This window comes from Planococcus citri, chromosome 5 (assembly GCF_950023065.1).
Source record: "Planococcus citri chromosome 5, ihPlaCitr1.1, whole genome shotgun sequence".
NCBI lineage: Eukaryota > Metazoa > Arthropoda > Insecta > Hemiptera > Pseudococcidae > Planococcus > Planococcus citri.
In genome coordinates, this window is record NC_088681.1 from 67,416,371 (window position 1) to 67,439,438 (window position 23,068).

Here is a 23,068-nt window from a genome sequence, read left to right on the forward strand (position 1 = left end):
CTTTGCTATACAACAATTTCAACTTTTTGTCAAGTATAAAATCATTTTTTTCGAACATTTAGAATTGTTCAACATTTTTTCCCCAGCTCTCCTTCCAAAATTTGTTCGAACCATATATCTGGCTAATTAGCACGAAATATACTGAGGGAGGAGGGGGGGGGGGGTTCTGGGTCAAAAAGTTGGTCTGTATTTTTAATGCATTTTCAACCCATGATTTTCTGTTTTTGAATTTTCGATTCAACAACTTGTACCCTAAAACCGATCTACTGAATTCGAATTTCACTATTTTGAGCCATTCTGGTGAAACCTTCAGAACACTCCAGAAGGTTGGGAAATTTCATGAGAACAGCTAAAAATCGAATTCCAGCTAATACCCGACCTGTTTATTAAACAAGCATAAGATCGTTGTCATTTTTGTAAATCCTAAACATCTCTGATATTCGTTTCGATGCTAGAAATTTGCTGGCACAACATATGTGTAAATGCAATAATTTGACGAATCAATCTAGGTCGGTACGACATTTATATAGAGATACTCGTACGTACATACATATACGATACACAATGGAGCATTGAAATGGTATAACCGTGTTGGCGCGAAATACACAAATTACCTCGAAGCTACGCGACGCCATCGTCAAGCCAAGCCAACAACAATTACACTAAAATCGTTCGTTTTGCATACTTCATCTCACCTCAGCCATCTTCCTCTTTCTATCTCTTTCTCTCACACAAGCTACTCGTATCAGTTCGAGCTTGGAGTAGGTACACCATACACAATACACATTTTTATGCACATACTGTACCAGCAAATACTCATCGCAACTGCTCGTATCCATGTTGAAGGTATTTTTAATACAGAAATACGAACACCACTGCACACAACGTTGAACGTACGAGTACGATGACGAAACACCACCTTTTTTTAAATATTATTTTATAATGTCATCGTTGTTGGTTCGCTCTTCGTCACTCGTCGAAAAATTTAGTACAATTGGCAAAGTGACTACGAAAAGGAGAGGGCGAGGGATAGTACAGTATAAGCGCGAGTCTGACAAGGTAGTTACCTCATTCTATTTAATACAGCAGGTATATTTCCAAACATACGCATTTATCATTTTGTCATCCTAAATACGACTCGTCAACGTCCAAAATCTTTCACACCGAACCGAACGAAACATTGCCAGCATAATTGAATACGTATTAATTGTAATGATTTTTGGATCATCATCGAGTCTGCTTTCGTCTCTCGTATTCCTCTTCGTTCAATCAACGTAAATAACATGTTACGCTTCAAGAGTTCGGGTACTCGTTGACCAAACGAATTCAAAATACATACATAGGGAGTCGATCCGGTGCCCTTTAAGTTCTGCTCCCCTCATTTTGAAAAACAAAAAAAATTCAAAAAATTATGAAAATGTGGAATGACATGTCAACTGTTCTCAAAAGTCAAATTCAAAATCTGAAAATTTGCTTCAGTGTAGATGTACCATTGAACCTACTCTCGTAAAGTGTCAAAATTGACCATTTTTTCAAAGGTTGCAAAAGGCTGATATGATGTCAAGAATTCGTTGAAAATTTCTCAAATACGAGTAAATTTGAACTGAACACAGCTAAATCAAAAATACACAGCACAAGCTAGAATTTCAGGGGCTGAAGTGCTCTTTTGTATTCAAGTAGGTATTGGTGAATTTTTGAAAATCTTTGGACTAAAAATGGGAAAAATCAAAATTTTAGATACCAAATTGAACAAGAAGCTGAGATTTAGTATGAATTTTATTTTTAATCTGTCAAATTTTGATTAGAATCGGCTCAAACTGTTTTGAGTAGTTCTAAAGCCTCCAGCAGATTTTTGAAATTTGAAAATACCACAAAATTTTACCAAATGAAGTGTTGGAAAATTAAAATTTATCTACTATTATTTTATACTTTAAATCCAACATCTCAGTTCGATGGAAAGTGGATTCAAATTGTTCTGGAGCCTCCGGCAAGTTTCTGGAAGTTTCAAATTTTGGAAAAATACACAACCTAATATTTCAAGACACTTTTTCAAGAGTCTGGAATTTCCAAAATGAGACAAGAGGCTCCAGAACTGCTTGAAACCAACTCTAATCGACTCGACATGTTGAAATTAGCGTATAAAGTAGGTAAACTTAAGCGTTCCAACTTCAAATTTGGCAGAAATTTAAATTTTCAAAAATCCCCTGAATGCTTTAGGAACTGGTAAACACAACACGAGGAAACTCAGCTTCGTAAATTCATTTCAAAAAATTTTGATTTTTTTCTCATTTTTGGCCAAAATTTTACGTATTTTTATGTTGGCTGTGAATGTATTTTTGCACTTTTTAGCTTTATCTAGTTCGAAAATTTCACCATCCCATCGGAATAACTCCACTGTAAGTTCATATGCTTAATAATTAATAAACCGAAAGAGGACTTCGACCATACCCACAGCACATGCCTTCATTCACCCCCCTCCCTCCTCTCACGCACAATTTTTTTCAACTTTTTTCGTGTAATTCAGAGAACGTTATTTTTGAACACTGATGCGACATTTTTCAATTTCAAAGCAATCACAAACATCGAACGAAACGAGGGCAAAAATCGCTCCAAAATGTAGACAAATTCAAGAAATAAATAACACAGCTCAAATTATTACTTTTGATATCAGAAAATGATTTTGTTGACCTCAGGATGTTTCATATTTGAACAATAATTTTTTATGAATTTCAATTTTAAACAACAAAGAAACAAGAAAACTGGGAAAGTTTTTGAAAAGTGATTGAATGAAAACTCGAATAGCATTATTTTTATGCGAAAATATAATTTTACTAGTGCTTGGAATTTTCAAAATTCAAACAGTAATTTTATAATAATTTTGAAAAAGAAAACCATTGGTTGGAACGAAGCGAGGGGAAAAGCTCTCTGATATTTATAAATTAAAAAAATATTCAAGCTTATTTTTGACGTGAAAAGTTAATTTTTTTTAGCTTCGACATTTTTCTAATTGGAACAATATTTTTTTTTTTTAGAAATTTAAATATTCTAGAATAGAAAAGGAAATTGATCGGAGCATAGCGAGGCACAAGCTTTGGAAAATGTGGGATTTGAGAAGTGAAACGACCTCATTTTCACGAGAAAAATCAGTTTTCGGCTATTTTTGTATTTCGTATTAATTGAAAAAAGTCTAAAATATCATTTCTGAAACTGTTGGGGGAATATTTTGGAACACAGTGGCGCTAATTTTTTGGTCATTGCGGCTAATTTCAAAAAAATGAAAAATTCGTTGTTTTCGGGTATTTTTTTCAATTTTTTGAAATTGGAAATAATGACTAATAAAATAGTACCAATGTTTTCCAAAATGTTTCCCCATTTTCAGTTAATATCCTTCGATATTTTTCCACAATTAATGCGAAGAATTTGAGAGAAAATATTTTCAAAACACAAATTTCTTCGAAAAAGAAAACAATTTACAAATTTTCAACCCTCAGTAGAACCCCAAAGTGGTCTTTGATTTTGATGGTAACGGCCTAAATCGACGCAAAATTTCAAGTACTCTCATGAAAATGGGCTATTTCTCCAAAAACAGGTTATGTAGGGGGCTAGATAAAAAAATCACCAATTTTTCGCGAATTCCCTCTCTTTGAGCATGAGAACCGATATCTGCCTTCCAGAGGCACCTACGAAAATCAAACTGAAAATCAAAATATTTTTTACAAGTTTTCAAAAAGTCAGTGTGCCGAAGGAAATTTTTCATCAACTCATTCGCTCAAAAAAACATACCCCTTTTAAAAAGTCATGAGCATTGTCTTTTTTTAAACTTGCAATTTTTTAATTTTTTGGCCCAAACTTCTGTCATATGCGATCACAGGACATCGGTTTCAACGTCAAGCTGCTAAAAAACTCACTTTTTCGCAACGATGATACATTTTGACATTATTTTTTTCTCCGCTTCGAGTCTCGTTTTATGTATGTACTTTGCCACCGACAAACGATATGTACGATTAAGTAATCGTTTGATGACAAATTCGAACGTACATATAGGATCACTTTGATGTTGTCTACGACACGGTTTCTCGAGTCGTGCTCGGTTCCGCTTTGTTTACATCGAATGATGCAGCACAGCGAGCGCACAGACTTGACTTGGCGACCAATACGACCAACATTTTAAAAAGTGTTGAAAATTTCGCTTCGATGAAAATCATCGTAGGTAATCATCTTAATGACCCTTTTATAATACGAGAAACATATTCTTCGCAGCTCATCGCTCGCGTAGTAGACGGATCAGCTCGCGATGGCGCGGCACAGACCATTACTTCAAAGTACACTGCAGTTCACTTATTCGTCTTATGGTTGGTACCTTCTCTATAAGCACATCACACCACAATAATAATTTCAAAGAACATTGGCCGCTGACCTATGACACTCGTACGAATAGCTTTCTTTCACCGAGCAGCGGGATAGGATTGGGGGAAAAAGTTAATTAAACAATTACCCCCCCCCCCGCGCTACCAGCATCGGCAGCTCTCTGCTCTCTCGAGCTATAGGTTAGACCACACGGCGGCAGTTCATTCGCCATCTAGACTTCGATGACCAGCATCCCAACATCCATTTCAACACGTCATCATCATCGTCCTAGTCTTATACGTATATCTACTCGTAGTTGCAGAAAGAAACAACAGGTAGGTAGTAAACAGGTAGTAGTACTGTACCATACACGAGCAGAATTACAACATATAAACCGGTCACAGGTCGTTCGAGTCGTCTTCGTGACGAGGACTCCACACACGTGATACACTTTCATTGCATCCACGAGTACATTATACCTATATGTACGATTACGAACACTGCAATTCGCACCATTCGCAGCATTCTCGAGAACATCATCATCATCATCGTCGTCGTCGTCGTCATGTGAGCAAAAACTATGTAGAAAAACGTGACTAGTTTTCTTCAACCCTTCTCCTCCCCCTCCTTCTACTTCGTCTCGTTCACATTTTCAAAATTATTCGTGTTTCTCTTCTGGGATCGTTTCGTTTGTAATAATTATTATCCGGCGATAAAGATGAGCAGGCTTATCATCGTATGCGTGATACATACATAGCCAGAATACATAATACGTATGCAAGACAGAGTTGGGTATTTCGAGTAACCTACAACGCGAAAATAAAGATCAATAGCCGCAAGGTACTTACTTGTCTTCGAGGAGGTAGCGGTCTTCGATGGTTTCGATGCAGACTCCTTTCGATTGTATGCTCGTCGTGTTTATTTGGACGTCGTGCTGTAATCCGGACTGGAACCAATTTCCTGACCACTGTGGAGGGAACTGGCAAATACCTGAAACACAAAATATTAGATAATGAAAATTGACGCTCATTTTTTAAATATTCGCGTTTTATGCTATCAAGCCCCCCTCCAGTTGTATTGATTTAGAAAATAATTTTATATTTTTTGAATCAACTCTCAGTTTTAAAAAAAAAAGTACAAAAAAACATTTTAAAAATATGGTACAGAAAATTTTGTCGACATTTTTCAATTTTGGCGACATAATTTTTTTAAAACAGCTCTCATTTCAAAAGAAAACCTCCATCGATCTTCCAAGCAATAATTCAAGCCCTCTTGTACAGAGCCAAACTCATTCCATCCTTCTCCACAAAATAAACAACCTTAAATTTAAAAAAAATCTGTGAAAATTGTCGAAAAAATTATTCATTTTTTTTGCGTCAAAATTCTTTCAAATGTCACTCATTCGAGAAGAAAAACTTTTACCGATTGCCCAAGTAATATTTGTCTATCTGCGATGAGCACACCCCCCCCCCAAAAAAAAAAACTAGAACATAGGAAAATGAAAACTGGCCCATTGTTGATTTTTTTTCAATAGTTTTCAATTTTTGCGTCAGAATTCTTTCAAAGAACCTCCCTCTCCTCCCCCTTCCAAGTAAAATAGGTCATCAGCATAAAGCACATACGTTTACAAAAATCCAAACTTTTTTTCAAGTATGTCTGATTGTTTGATTTAGAATTTATTTTTCAAAAAGTAATCACAAGCACCCCCCCCCCTCCCCCAACATCACTGATCAATGTTTGTCAACCTGTATAAAGCCCTCAAAAAAGAACAAAGTTTTAAAATATGCATAAAAATGGATTACTTCTTCAAGAAAATTTGTTACATTTTCTTCTCACTTACCTCCCCTCCCCTCCCCGCGAATAGATTCAGATTTTTACAAAATATCTACTATAAAGACACTAATACCGTCACTAAATTATGCTATGGTTGTACGTTTTTTTCTTCAAAATTCTAGTTAAGAAGCTGAGAAATTCATAAAAATTCATTTTTTTTTAGGGTCAAATACTCTTTTCCTAATAATAGAGTCAAAGTGGATCAGATTTTGAGTACAGGTTTAAAATACGATTTAGAGAAAAATTTTTTCCCAAAACTGTTTTTCAAGCATTGATTTTAGCACCGCCTCTGTTAAATTTGGGGCTCACTAAATCAAAATCTGCCTTTCTGCATTTTTCCAAACAATACAAAAAAATAAAATAAATAAACAGCTGACCGTGAGTCGTTTTTTCTTCATTAGAATTATTTACCTACAAGTAATTTACCCAGAGTTTCGATGCAGAAATTGATAATTTTCGAAAAAAATTTCTTACTTCTCTTTCATTAAACTTTTTGGTTGTTTCTTTAATTTTGGACAGTTCTGTGAAGACGTGAAAAACAACTAATACAGAGTGGCCCAAAAGTCAGTATCCCGATTTTCACGTTTTAGTTTTTCTTTAAAAAATCAAAAACTAAGCATCTTAGAAAAAAACTAACGACATTATATCGATTCGAAATTTAATTCTCTACAACTTTGTTTTCATGGAATTTTTTTTGGACGCTTCCTTTCGCCTACAGATCGATTTTTGTGACTTTATGATTTTTATGAAAAAATTTTCAAAAGTTCATTTCTAAGAGTTTTAGTTTTTCTTTTAAAAATCAAAAACTAAGCACTCTAGAAAAAAACTAACGTCGTTGCGTCGATTGGAAATTCAATTCTCTACACCTTTGTTATCACGAAATTTTTTTTGGACGCTTCCTTTCGCCTCCTGATCAATTTTTATGAAGCTCAGTTGCCAATTTTTTCGAAAATTTTAGTTTTTTGTAAAAAAAAATCAAAAACTAAGCATCCTAGAAAAAAACTAACGATATTACGTTGATTGGAAATTTAATTCTCTACAATTTTCCTCGATGTAATTTTTTCGTAGGCTGTTTCTTTTCATCTCCAGATCAATTTTAATGAAACTTAGCTTGCAAATTTTTCGAAAATTTTAGTTTTTTGTAAAAAAAAATCAAAAACTAAGCATCCTAGAAAAAATTACATCGAGGAAAATTGTAGAGACTTTGAGGAGTGAAATCATAAGTAAAAATAATTTTTTTCTCCGGCTCTGTGTCCTTCCTTGAATCACACCTAAATATTTTAAAATTGATAGAGAAGGGGAAATGGAAGATCGAGAGCTTGAAACTAGAAAAAATGAACGGTCATTCCAGCTTGGAGCCCTCAAATCAATGGAAATCAACCATTTCCAAATTGTTTTTCCAAAATTGGGAGAGCTTTAGGGACGAGGGGCACCAATCGACAATCCTTTACTCTCTACAACTCTTGAGATCCTATTTTGAAAAATGATTTGTAAAAAAGAAGTCAGGTATAAGAGAAAATCTCCACATTTCTCCTAAATGGTGGATTTCAATTTTTGTATGTATGTACATACATGAAAAGTGAGTTTTTATTTTGAAAATTTAATTTTAAGGGTCTTATAAATTTTTCAGTTTTTCATTCGTTCTCCTTAAAATGCTGCAAACAGATTGACTCAAAATTCAATTAGTTTTAAGACACGAGTCCTCAAGATTCAACAGTCATTTTGCTCCACATTCGAAAGAAAATCGTAACAAAACCATAAGTTAACAGGGATCCAATTTAATTTCCAGTTCAAGTTGATGTCGAATCGGTCTCTTATTCAAATGTAATTGTCAATCTAAAGGCCGATTGAAAAAGTCAGGGTAAGAACACACTACAAAAAGGCGGAGGTAGGAGTAAAAAGTCACAAAAAATTAAAAATTAAAAAAATCAGAAGGGACGAAACACAAAACACTCGAAAATTAGCACATTTAAATAATTTTCACAAACGAATAAATTCTATAGTTTCAATTCTATCAATAAATTCTAAAAATCAATCAAACTGAAGGTGAACTTGGACAAGCAAATTTTTAAAACGTTTCCTATTCTCATTTTGATATTTCGAATTCCATTGGAAAAGTGAGGGGGGGGGGGTGATAAAATATCGAACCGAAAAAATTGAGAAAAAAAATGAAACACATCCATCCTAATTGAAATAAATTTATAATTAAACTTAATCGAAACCCCATCAAAATTTCAAAAATGGCAAAAAATTATTCCCTCTGCTCAAATTGAAATAAAATTCAAATTAGAAAAAAAAACACTTCAACGATGCAATTTTAGGGTATTTCAAAATTACAAATGCTACAATGATAATAAAAATATGTTTAGTAGATACATAATTTTGATAAAGTTGCAGAAAATCTCGATAAAAAAGTTTTTCAAATGTGTTCATAATTGAACGTTTACCCAACGAGTTTGCTTTCCAATTACTGCGCTCATACCGTCAGTACTTTTATACATTTATCGCCATCCTTGTTAAAAATTTTCCATCAGATGTAACTTTTCGATCGAATTTTTTCACTATACAGCGTACATTTATAATACGTATGAAGTGTATAGGGTGTCATTTTATTCGCACATGTAACACGTGTACATACGTTTACGTATTTCATCTTAAATTGGCAAAACTTTCGTATAACTTTTAAGTATTTTTCTCTTCGGTTACTACTTCTTATATTAAGTATAAAGTAGTCTACCTGTTCCTCTCTTTTCAACTGCCATCAATGTATAATAACACTACATGCACTTCGATTAGTCGAACATGCAACGTATTGCCAAAAACTTTACACAAGCGTTACTTGGCTCGTCGTTGTGTTAGCTTGTTAAAAATATTACGTACTATTACCGAAGTCATCGTCATCATTTAACAACTTATATTATGAAGGAACTTATACTACTCGTACTCGTACTACACATTAGTCCATACACATACATATTTGCTCTCTAAGTACACACTTAGTTACTCTCGAGTCTCGACGCTCATTAATGGTACTCTTTCGACGTGCCTTTCGTTCATCGCCCATCGCCCATCGCCAATCATCGTGTCATCGTTGTCGTCTCGTTTACAAAACCGCGTTAGCATTATACGAAGTAATCCTAGTCCATTACGTTCGCATATTAATTTAAACATCTCTCATCGTCTCATCTGTCCAGTGTCAGTGTGTCTCTGTCCACTACACACCACAACGTACAACAATTTACACACCTATAATATCGTCCCCCTTTCTGTCTTTCGTCCGCTGACTCCTTGTCAATATCAAAACTTTATGATACGAATACCCAGCGAGAGGTGAGGTTATATACTGTGGCTATAGTTGTTTTAGTCCTTTCAATCACATTACCATACCATTTAATGAACACATACCATACATATACCGATACCCATACTATAAAACCAGCCCCGCTGTCTTCATTCCTCGCTCGACTCTCCGGAGTTAATTTTAAAACACTTTCGCGTCGCGTCAACTTCGTCATTAGTCGCTAAATCGTTATTATAAACCGAAGAGTGTTTTGTGTAGAAAAAAAGTCACGTCAAAGTCAAAACTGATGCACGTCTACGTATATTATATGTATACGAGTAATAGGACTGAACCTAAAACACAGACTGCTAGACGGCATTTTTAACGACGCGACTGCTGTCCGAGTGACAGCTCGTACGAGTAGACGTTTCGTGGTATGTAATATGCTTCCACCTATGTATATTTTCAGCTGGCCTGACAGGTTCGAGTTTATATAATGCTCAAAAATGGAATGCGATATTAAAAAGAAAAAGGCATGATTTTGAATTTCGAAATCAAGTCGTTAAAAAATGTCTGTGAAGTTTTGAAAATAAATGAAGAAATGGGTAACGAACTACACACAAGACCTATGTATGTAAACTAGAAACAAATAAAATGTGTTAATGATCGTACCATTTACTTTGCAATTGTTTGAAGCAGCTGCGAATTTAAACACAAAAATAATTGTCAACGATCGAACGATGACTTAAAAACAGTTTCGAAATTGAAGAAATTCCAGCAAGAAATTTGAAATCCACGAAATCAACAACGAAAATTATGCACCCGGAAATGTTTTTACTTTTTACGACACGGTATAATATTTACGTACTGAAAAAGAAACGAAATAGCCGCACCGAAATCAGGCTTAGAACTGATAGTAAACGATCCGATAAAAACGAGATAAGAAGCGAGGTGTACAGGGTGCCCAGAAATATCGAGTACCCCAAAGAAAGTTTTTCATTGAAAATATAGGTTGGCAACGTGAAATACCTAGATGCATATGATTGGTGGAATGTTATCTCTCTAGTCCAACAACCAATCATGGGCTGTAATTATTATCGTTCACTGTGACCAACCAAAGTATTTTAGTAGAAAACTTTTTTAGGGGTACTCGATATTTCTGGGCACCCTGTAGGTAAAGGCACCTTTTTCGAATAGGGTTGCATTCGAGTTGACGTAATTGATAAACCACGCACCTGGCTAGTGGCTATGAATCATAGCGTTCCATTTTTCGATCACACTTTTTCTTGCTCATAAATAATTCTTACAAGCGAATTATGTGGCATTTTCGATACATTACGACACGACAAGGCTATTTGAGAAATTAAACACTCGAAACTTGGAAGCACTCTGCAGGGCAGGCTAAACGAAAAACTTTAAGACAAAACTGATAAAGATCGTAGTTGTGTAAAATTTAATTTCTAATCGCCTGCGTAGAGCCATAAATTTTTTTCTATGAAACTTCATTTTCGAGATATGTATTTGCAAAAAGCTACAAATGCTCAAATTGGAATTTAGATGCTCAAAACTTTGAAAGGCACTGGAAGCAGAACGAAGCCAGTTCAAAGTGAGAGAAAATTAAATTCACGAAACCGTTTTTGAACTGAATGTACCATTAGTTTTTTTTTCGTGGAGACATCATTGAAAAAGTACCAAACCAAATAACCAAACAGTAACCAAAAAAATGACAAAACGTGAGTACAGCGTTTTAATGTAGACAAAATCCCCCTCCTCCTTCCCCCCAAAAAAACTACATATTTACAAATTGATAGTATGTCTTGGTTTGAAATAGTTTCAAAACATTGAATACTACTTGCATAATTATTTTCAATTTCTGGCAAAAAAAACAATTTTTGACAAAAACAGGGTTTGACCATTTTAAATGAAAAAGTTGTTTTTTTGGAAATTTCCGACAAAAAGGAAATTTGGACAATTTGCCGAACAAAAGTGAGACTTTTTGGATTTTTTTTTAATAAAAATGGGAAACTTTCTGGTACAAAAAAACAACAATTTTTAACAAAAACAGGTTTTGACCATCTTCTTAAATAAAAAAGTTCTTTTTTTGGAAATTTCTGGCGAAAAGGCAATTTGGACAATTTGTCGAACAAAAGTGAGACTTCTTGGATTTTTTTTTGCAAAAAATGACAAACCTTTCTGGTACAAAAAAGCAACAATTTTTAACAAAGACAGGTTTTGACCATTTTAAATAAAAAAGTTCTTTTTTTGAAAATTTCTGGCGAAAAGGCAATTTAGACAATTTTTGGAAAAATGTGTGAGCCTTTTTGGATATTTTTTTTTGCAAAAAATTACAAACTTTCTGGTACAAAAAAGCAACAATTTTTGACAAAAACCGGTTTTGACCATTTTTTTTTCAAAAGTTTTTTTTTAGAAATTTCTGACATAACAGCAATTTGAACAAAAAGTGAAACCTTTTTGGTATTTTTTTTTGCTAAAAATGACAGACTTTTAGCAACTGTGTTTTGGCATTTCCGGGCTTTTGTCGGAATTATTGACAAAAAAGTGATATTTTAGCTACTTTTGGCAGCTTCTGGCAAAAAAGCCAGACTTTAGGATAATTTTTGGCAACAAAGTGAGCATTTTTGGATTTTCTAGCAAAAAACTTGAAAAAATGGCAAGAGGAGGGCTTCTTGGCCATTTCTGGCAAGAAAGTAAAACTTTTGGAAAATTATGGAAAAAAATTGAAACTTTTCAGAATTTTTGCAAAAAACCACAATTTTTGGTAAATTTTATTGAAACTGAGAATTTTAGAAAATTTTAAGACTTTGACATTTTCAACAAAAAACGGGACTTTTAAAATTTTAGTAAAAAAACATATCTAACCATTTTATCAAAATACAGCAATTTTTGAAAATTATTGCCAACGAAAATTTTTTTGCAATTTTTTCAAAAATTGAGATTTTTTGCACTTTTCAAGTAAAAAACGAGACTTTTTCTTGGTAATTTTTGGTGATTTCAGGTAAATAAGTGAGATTCTTAAATTGCTGAAATTCTATAATTTTGGACTTTTTGTCATAATAATTACTCGTGCGCGTAATAGCAACAAAATATGATAGGTAGTTTGCAATCTTTGTCGAAAAAGAGAGCACTTTTTTCCAATTTTTTCGGTCAAAAAGCGATATTTTTCGACATTTTTTGAAACACACTTTAGATTACATATTTTGAAAAAAAATCAAGGTGTTTTGGAAATTCTGACGAAAAAAAGCAACAACTTTTAGCAAAACGATACTCTTTGACAATTTTGACAAAACATTGCATTTTTTTCATTTTTTGTCAGAATGTAACTTCAAGTTGGTAACTTAGTTGCTTAAAAAATAACCGAGCTAGAAGAATTTCAATAAAATTTGCTGAAATTTGGAATTTACTCTGGTAAATACTTATGCTTTGACTTGGTGTTGGATTAGATAAAGGAGGGTTTGAAAGGGAGTAACCTTGACCTAAAATTTCAGTGCGTCCGAGTACATATTGGGCGAAAATGGTGGAAAGAGACGAAAAAGGTTAAAGAGATTACAACAGTAATCAACCGATAGGAAATTGAAAGTTGCATCGTGAGCAATTCAAGGGGGGGGGGGAGGAGGTTGATGGATAATTTTTTCGTTGATTTTGTCCGTAGAAATCCAAAAATTTTGGGGGGAGAATGCATTTTTTGTTGTTTTTGTCCTTTGAAAAACCTAATGCCACATCCTCCACCCTTCCAAAATTACCTGGGAAGCTGAAATTTGGCATGCATGTTTAGAAGGGTACCCCAGATGCGTGTTTCGTCGATAGAGCATCCTCCCCTCCCCCTCTAACTAACGTAGGAGAATAAAATTGGGCACGTTACCTGTAGAAAGAACCTTGAATGTGCCTTTTGAGAATTTAAATTTTTAATTCTGGATTTTCGAGCTCTTTTCAGCAGTTTTTTAAAAATCATCGCTAGACCCTCTACCCCTGAAAGAATTTGGACTAGACCGAGAAAACATTAAACAGTATCTAGAAATCAACAACTAGATCATTTTTTAGGAGCGGAATTTCATTCTTCTATATTTTTTTTAATATAAATTTTGAAGTTTTATTATTCGGATCAGCATTTTACAATTACTTATACTTTGGGGGAAATTCCTCAATTACATATAATTTCTTTTCGCAACACCCTATACATAAGACAACGAGTAAGACTGTATAATCACGCGGACGAATTAATCGAATCCATCACGTGGTCTATACGTTCATATAGGCAGGGAAGCTTTTAGCAGCCGCACATAACACACACGTCCGATGGTCAGACTGGTCGGGCAGGTCGTCGCACACAAAATATTTCGGGTGACTTTGATGGCAAAGATTGATTGATGTTCGGGAGGCCGAGTCCATTAAATTACCAAAATCTCGCAGTAATTTACTATAACCGGGTGCAACGTGACCCGAAGTCCGGCGCCGCAGGGTGAACACCGAACCGAAGATACATATATATAACAAAAATCGGCTCCACGAAAAAGGGAATAAGACGTAGCCTATAAGAAAAAAAAATACGTACACATTCCCACTAAAAAAATCGAAAAAGTTGAAAAATTATTTATTTCGCAGCAGCCCTCATTCCATTCTTCAGCCTTCTAGGAGCGAGCGTGGATGGGGGGCTGACCCAAGTTGGTATTGCCAACTTTTCCAAACTCTAAACAACAATAGTACCTAAGCTGCACTTCTTCTAAACTCGATTTCACCCTCGACCCTCGAAACACGTTGCAGCTTTTACCAATTACCACCACTCTGCGCTCTGCACCGGGCAAACCTCAAATCACCAACGTAGCTTTCCAAAAAGGTGACCGCGAAAACACGACGACTAATCTCACCTTATATAGTCTGGCATCTCGACCACGCCATGTCGCTGCTTGTGCTTATCCACCGCAAAATACGGCGTGTATTTCCGCCACAGCCCCTCCCCTCCCCTCTCCCCCTTATCCACTCGTCGCTATCAAATTCCAACCAGGTCATTCTACATCTCTAAATCCTTTACACCTCAATCAGCGTGTCCGCGTACACCAGTTGCCAGCATGGACCTTTACACAGCACCATACCACAATACACCATTTACGAATAGGCCTACATGCAGCTCGCAGCTTTACCTTTATTACACCAAATTCATTTCGGCCTGTGCGGTTCTCCGCATAATCAAGTTGTACTTATCAAGGTGAAATTTCCTCTATAGGGTAAGTCGAGTTGGGAGGGGGCAGCCGAGCAGGTACTTTTGTGACATGATGTTTACACACTGACACAGCAGCACTTCCTCTTCATCGTAAACCAATACGAAACGAATTTCCTACCCCAAAAACCAGAGCAGCGATAAAAGACACAGAGACCGACCAACACAGAAACCCCACGAATTCAACGGAAATGTACAACTCGGAAAATTGTTGTGGGTTTTCTTCTACCTATATTCTTTGCGTTCTCGTTTTCGAAACGAAAACAAAGCCAAATAATGTCAATCGCATGACTAGGTAGTACCTCATCGGGTCGAATTCAATTTCAAACATTAATTTATATTTCTCGTTTAATAAAGTCTAGGGTTTACCTTATTTTGCAAAGTTGGATTTTTTCACTCCTCATCCCCCCCCCCCCCTCAAAGGTCGAGAAATTTCGTTCGATTTACTATCGATGAAAATTTTTAGAACAACGAAACAAGTCAACAATAATTCCATAGAACAGTGAACTTGCTTCTTCAAAAAAAAACATCGAAATTGGATTCCTCCTCTCCCCCCCCCAGAATCTCCATTTTGCCTCCAAACGCACCGAAATTTCAACGATAATAATTATGGGTACAAATATTTTAATCCACGTCATTGATTTTTCTACCCTCATCATGAGCCATCATCTCTCTGGCAAATACGCGGCAGCGCGGCGGCGGAATTAACCTGACAACGTCGTCGGCGTCGTCGACGGCCGGGGTTCTCGCGTTAATTATAAAAATTGACGCATCATCGGGGCTTTTTCGTCTTATCTGCGAACGAACGATATAGGATTAAATACTCGTAATCCTGCGTCAAGATGCAGGACGTATTTCGAAAATTTTTATCCAAATAGCTGACGTTTTAATTACAAAAAGCTCAAAACCTCGTCACATCGTAGGACGACACGCGGCGAAGATTGACATTATATACCAAAATTCTATTTCTTTGCCCGCTTTACTCGTAGATACATTTCAAATTCATTCTATGTATAATACGAGTATAAACCGAACTGGTTTCATCCTCATCACGTAGACACTATAGTCGTTAATTAATTCATCCTCGCAATTAAAAACTAATCGTAAAAAGTACGCCGAATGTTTCAACGACGATGTCTAACTGTATAGAGAAGACCGAAAATAATAAATGATCGAAAAAAAAAATCGTTGGTCTGTTTTTCATTCTTGCACGATACCTACGCATAATAAGTAAATATATCAGATGTGTGTACAGAGAGAGAGATAGATCTTCTAGCCATGATAACACACGCGTATAAATATATTTCCGCGAACATCCGACTAGTTTTTTTTTCTTCAGGTCTTCCTTCCCCTTTCACGGATGTTGGAAAAAAAACTCGACTTGCCGCCAAACGCATACTACAACAGCTTAGAAAATCATCAAAGTCGACTTGTCCTAATTAACCGAAAGTAGAGGAGGGAAAAAAACGCCTAATTCGCTATTTAATTAGAAGGAAAAACGCCGACAAGGCTAATTACAGTTATACTTGAGTGTATTTTTCTACTCCACATCGATCAAGAAGGGATAAGAACGACAACGAGATGTCAATGAGACATCATTATTGCCATTTTCCACGAGATATGATCGATCTTGTTATATGTAGAGAAAGTGATGGCCAAAATTTTATTCGATAGATTTAGGGTTTTCAAAATTAGTACCATCAATTCAGGAAGTTCACATTGAGACTTTTTTGAAAAATTCATCAGAGGATGAAGAAGGAGATCGCATTCTCGAAAAGTTACTCGAAGTAAGTTGACTTCAAGAATTGTTCAAGGTTTCCAAAATTTAAAAAAAAAAAGTCCCTTACTCCGATTGAAATACTTACCAATCCTCACATTGCTTTTTGCTCGAAAATTTTCAACCAACCAATGGACTCATAAATTTGAAAAACAAAATCAGAAAAATTGAGACCATCAAAATAATATGTTCAAGTTATTCAGTTCTTATATAAATTTTTTCACAAAAACACGAGTAACTCGATTTTAAACCGATTTGCTGGTCATTGAAAAATGATTGAATCACGTTTGGGATGATTGTCAATCATACGAAGGACATTTCAAAATTACAAATCTGTCAATCGACCTCGTATCAGCCCGCATTACCTTCCAGCAATAAAAATGGTTCATAATACTTGGAATTCAATCAATTTTCTCTTAGATAAATTTTCCCACAGTTGATTGATACATATCTACTTCGACATTTTTATTACGACGGCAAGATTAGTATTTCAATTCATTCTGTGGATTGGTGGAAGATTTTAGAATAAAAAAGTGGTACTTAATCGTTTTTCAATTCATGAGATAACAAAACAGCATGAAAAAAACACATCATCAGCCAAAATTTCAGACGCCGAAGTGAATTTTTCGAGTTCTGATGAATTTTTGGAAATTAAATTTCTTCCAAACATTAAAAAAAGCGAAAATTTTACCAAGTTGACATAGAAAAGTGAAAATAATGTACTTCAATTTCGACCCCCGTTCACCATGAATCGTTTGAAAACGGTTTCGAACCGTTTTGAGCATTCATGGAGCCTCCAGCAGGCTTTCGAAAGTTTAAATCTTCGCAAAATTTTACCAAATATAGTCTAAAGTTAAAATTTACTTCATACCTCGACTTCAATGTTTATTCTGAATTAATTGGAGGCAGTTTTAAGCTGTTTTGGAGCCTTCAGCAATTTTATGAAAATTCCAGCCCTTAAATCTGTCCAATTCAACGTTAACACTTTTCACGGATGAAAATTGAAAAATTTCATTATAATTATGAGGGAAAGTATAACTTTAATCAGCGGATTTTTTTAAAAATTGAGGTTTATTGGAAATTTCATTTTGGAATTTGAGGAAATGTTCAAAATGGACATTTTTTAAATCTCGATTTCCAAAATGAATTTTCGACGTAGGGATACGAAAATTTTGACTTAATATGTACACAATTAGGTACTTACGTCAAAAAATTTTGAATCCAAAATCCAAAATTTTGAGAAAAAATGAAAAATTATTTTATTTTTTAAATCAAAAAATTTTTGGTCTGAAATTAAAATATTGACGATGAGGATTTTTATTTTTTTAAAGAATGAAAAATATTTTGGGAATGCAAGTCATTTTTTAGCCCATTTCTACCAAAATTCCTGAATGAAATCGATTGACATCTTAAAAAGTTTGAACTTTTGCGTACAAGTTTTTTGAGAAAAATTTTCAAAATTTATGTGCTTATTTTGGGATTTCAGGTGTTTAAATGCAACGCGTCGGTCCAATTTTTGGTATTGAGGTGAGATCTATGGTACTCGTATCTTATTTTGACCCAAAATTCCAAAATGAAATTTGACCCCAGCAAGTGAGCTTTCACATTAGAGGTTCTTCCAACTTTTATATCTCAGCTTTCTGTGAAAATTTTTGAAAATTTATAGAATCTCATTTCAACAAAAAGATATGATATTTTTTATGGAACGGCCTTGAAACTCAATTTCCCTTCAAAAAAATATATAGGTATTTTTTTACCAATAAAAATCCCCACCGTCAATCTCTTTATTTTTGACCAAAATTTTTTTTAATTTGAAAATTATATCACTTCTACATTTTGTAATTGTCACAAACTTGTGCCGAAAATCACTTTTCATTTTTTCTCAAAATTTTGGATTCAAAAATTTTGATTTTCTGATTTTTATGTTGGTATTACCTGGAGAACTTATCGGAAAATTTTCGTATCCCTACATCGAAAATTTATTTAGCAAATCGGAATGGATAAAATGCTCATTTTGAGCATTTTTCAAGTTTTGAGAAAGTGAACCTCAATTTTTAAAAAAATATCTGATTAACGAAGTCATACTCCTTCCCATATAACGAAATTTTTCAATTTTCATCCGTCAGATTCTTCTCGAGTCTCGAAGGGTAAATTAATAAAATATACAGTTCTGAATCTCCGGAAACCGGGTTTTAGAAATGCTCAAAACAAGTTGAAAACATTCTCAAAAAAATTTGTTCTTCCCTACTATTTTTGACCCAAACATAATCATCAAAAATCCACCAAAAATTGAAAAATGGCTTCAAGCGGCTGAATGCTCAAAAACATTTTCTATCCGTCAAGTTTCCAATTTCCATAAATGATTCTTCGATTTTTGGAAAATTATAAATCAAACGTACCAAATTTTGAGAGGAAAAATTTGTAGCCTAAAAATCAGTATTTTTACATCGCCTATTAATGCAGCAAATCACTCGAAACTTCTTGTATTCTTCCAAGTCTACTCCCCAAATCCATCGCGATCGATCTCAAGCCAATGTGGAGCTCTCAGGAGGCGTTGTAATCAACTTCGTTCACTGAAATTCCTATTTTTTTTCGTAAGTTTCAGATATTCAAATTGAGCCTTGCCCCTATACATTCTGTTGAATACTAACTTAGCCTTCTTCCGAAGAACTTCCATTGTATTGAAGAGAAGCAGACTCGAGCTTGAGGCTCCAGAATAAGTTGAAGGCAGTCTTGACGAGGGATTTAGAAATCGCCTTTTTCAGTACCTATAGAAACCGACTGCACTGTTGGATTTTCCAAAAATTGAAATACCAATATCTCAATAAAATAAAGTTATTTCATTGAATTTTTTTGACATCTTCGACAGATCACATCTAGGAAAAAATTCTTACACCACAAAGAATCCCAACTTCCCAAACTTTACCCCCTCCCAATTTTTCCAGACTAGCTCTTCACACGACATGGTAGTGGAAACCAAACTCATCTTCGCAGCGCAACACGCAAATGATAAGTATGGAAAATACCATCACATCTGCATCGTCAGCTTAGTGCTTTGCTTGACAGAAAAGCACAGCACAGCACAGCTCAGAGCAGAGCAGCGTCAACGTACAATAAATCCTTTTAATCTGGCAAATACCTTCGAACTGTGATCGCGTACAACAATAGAATTTCGTAACGCTGATTTCTGCCCCCCTACCCCCGGCCTTCAACTCCTTGTCGCCAACCGAACGTCTCTCTCAATATGCGAAACATGATCGGATTTAAAATGCGAGCAGTTTATTTCACGTTTGCACCCGCCTTTGCCGGGCGTTTATCGACGACGACAACGACGACCGAATTATCGAGTACCATACGCCTTTGCCGCAGCAGTCGCGGTTGTCGTATTTCGACGGAAATTGTTACGGCAAACGATTCGCGATAAAAGGAAACCGACGACGACGATGACAATGAAAACACGTTAGGCCGATATGAGTGAGAAAGAAGAACATACCAATACCAATACCGTCGTCGTCGTCGTCGTCGTCGTCGTCGTCGTCGTCGTCGTCGTCGTCGTGTACTAAAATCGTATACAACTATACGGTCTATACGACGAATTACCTCGGCACAGTTAAGTACCCAGATATCAAACTACTTCCATAGAGTAATCCGATTACATTAGATGCGGTAGCGAAAGACAGCTGGGTCCAAAATCCACACAGAATATTGTCATCGAAAATAGTATACGCTTATAGTCTCGATGTTAGCACCATATCTCTCGTATTCCCGTGTATCTCTATATTTCCACGTTATGTGGTAAACACTCAACAGACATCGACGACAGAAAGACGTTGATTTTTTTTCTCTCGCTGATGTCGATGTCGTCTTTCAACGAGGCTAATTTACCAATCACCATTTCGTATTCGTACGACAGATGCAAATCGTCGAATTTTTTTCGTATTCTCGAACAAATTGTTCGTCTTTTTTCTGCCACCAACTCATCGTGTCACTTTGAGGTGTCCGCCTCCGATTTGAACAGGACCGGAATTTTTGGAAAGAGCATGTTCTAAAACCCCCAAATCCAAATTTTCAGCTGCCCAAGTTCATTTTTCGATTTTTGGAGAATTTTTGAAAATCCAAAATTGACTATTTTGGTGATCTATGCTTTTTTGAAAAAAGTACATACTTGATCAGTAAAAATGTTTAAAATAAGTCCTAAAACTGATGTTAACCCCCCAAATCCAATTTTCGCCACTACCAGCCATTCTGGAGCCTCCAACGCTATTTTTCAATTTCTCCAGAATTTTGAATTTGCTCCAGAAGGCTTGAATATGAAGTTGGGCAGCTAAAAATCGAGTTGTGTAATATACTCGATCTGTTTAACGAGTTTATCCACATTTGAGGCGATTTTGGGAGGGACACCTCAAGGGTGGCTTTTTGACCTGCTTTTTTCATAATAAGAAATCCAAAAAAATCAAAATTTTACCGTTTGTGAGGAAATTTTCAAAATTTGCGCGAATCGGTGTATTTCGAACACAACAAACCTCCTGAGGCCGAGTTCCGCCATTTCCAGCCATTCTGGAGCCTCCAGTGCGATTTTCAAATTTCTCCAGAATTTTCGATTTGCTCCAGAAGGCGTGAATATGAAGTTGGGCACCTAAAATTCGAGTTGTGTATTATACTCGATCTGTTTACCGAGTTTATCCACGTTTGCGCCGATTCTGGAGGGGACACCTCAAGAGTGGTTTTTTATTACCAGCTTTTTTCATAATAAAAATATCCAAAAATTAAAGAGAGGGCCAAGAAAGGCTGGAAATGGCGAAATTCGCTCTCGTGTGGTTAATTAATGACGAAATACAGCGATTCGCGCAAATTTCAAAAATTTTCTCACAAACTAGAAATTTTTGATTTTTGGATATTTTTATTTAAAAAAAAAAAAAAATGGTCAAAAACCCACTCTTGAGATGTTTCTCACCAAAATCGGCTCAACTGTGAATAAATTCGTTAAACAGTTCGAGGATAACACACAGCTCGATTTTTAGCTGCCCAACTTCATATTCACGTCTTCTGGAGCAAATTGAAAATTCTGGAGAAATTGAAAAAGCGCACTGGAGGCTCCAGAATGGCTGGAAATGGCGGAACTCGGCCTCATCCCACGTAGAAAAAACTTACAGGGGGCAGTGGTAATTCACTACTTAACAGTAGGTAGTGTTAAGTAGTAATTCACACCACATCAGTAGTGCTTTCAGTACTTGATTCATTACTGGACAGTAGTGTTGCACTGCAGGGCAGTATGACTTCTGCAGTAATTCACTATAGCTTAGTAGTACTCAATAATACTTCACCATTCAATACACCACTCAACAGTGGTGTTTACCTATTCAGTAGTAGTGGTTCAGTAGTTATTTACTACAGCTCAGTGGTAGATTAGTAGTTTTTAACTACACATTGGTAATATTTCACCATTCAATGTACCACTCAACAATGGTGTTCACCTACAGAGTAGTGTGGCTCAGTAGTTACTTACTATAACTCAGTAGATGTGTTGTAGTTTTTTACTAAGTACACATCAATAATTATTTACCACACAATGCACCATTTAATGCACCACTCAACAATGGTGTTCACCTACAGAGTAGTATGGCTCAGTTGTTACTTACTACAACTCAGTAGATGTGTTGTAGTTTTATACTACACATCAATAATTATTTACCACACAATGCACCACTCCGCAGTCATGTTTGCCTACTGAATAGTAATGGTCTAATAGTTATTTACTAGTAAACGTACACCTTACCAGTAATGACATCAACCAATTGCCCTGTTAACTAAAAATCCCCCAATTAGGGTGGGAGAAGAGGAAAAAAATTCAAAAGTTTTGAAGAATGCTATGCAGATATCAGATTATGTATACCTACGATTTTGAACATGAAGGACTGCAGATTCAAATTTAGGGTCTAATGATCTTCAACAAAAAATTCTGTGCCATTGAAAATCCAGATTTTGATACCGATATTGTACTTTTTTTTGAGAAGATTTGCAATTTTACACCTTTTTGAGGCTCATTTTGGGTTTTGGGGTCACATTATCTTCAAACATAATTTCTGGGCATTGAAAATCCCGATTTTGATTTTGGGAAGTTAGGATCAAATTGTTCTCAAAAATGAATTCTGTGTCCAAATATATAAGAAAATTAATTTTTGGTTTTGAATTTCCTTTGTGGATATTGTTTTGGGGTTTACGATCAAATGATTTTCAAAAATTAAGTCTGATCTACACCATTGAAAATCCAAATTTTCAATTCACACCAATATATTGCACTTTTTTTTGGAAAATTTTCATTTTTGTACCTCCCCAGCTTTGGAGCCCATTTTCGGGTTTGGGATTGAATGGTCTTCAAAAATTGATTCTGGGCCATTGAAAACTCAAATTTTGATATCAATAACATACTTTTTCAAAATTTTTAAAAAGTTTTGGTTTTGTACCTCCCCTTTTGAAGCCCATTTTGGGATTTGAGGTAGAATGGTCTTCAAAAATGGATTCTGTGCCATTGAAAACTCAAATTTTGATATCAATAACATACTTCTTTAAAAAGTTTACAATTTTGTACCTCCCCCAT

General features: G+C 35.3%; 1 protein-coding gene across 1 annotated transcript in view; it reads right to left on the reverse strand.

The window, feature by feature from the left end:
- The window catches only part of LOC135847000 (uncharacterized), a 537,248-nt gene that overhangs the window by 296,198 nt on the left and 217,982 nt on the right, over positions 1-23,068 (reverse strand). Inside the window, exon 3 of the mRNA XM_065366376.1 lies at positions 5,196-5,337. Coding sequence (XP_065222448.1) covers positions 5,196-5,337 — 142 coding nt within the window. The remainder of the gene's footprint in view (positions 1-5,195; positions 5,338-23,068) is intronic.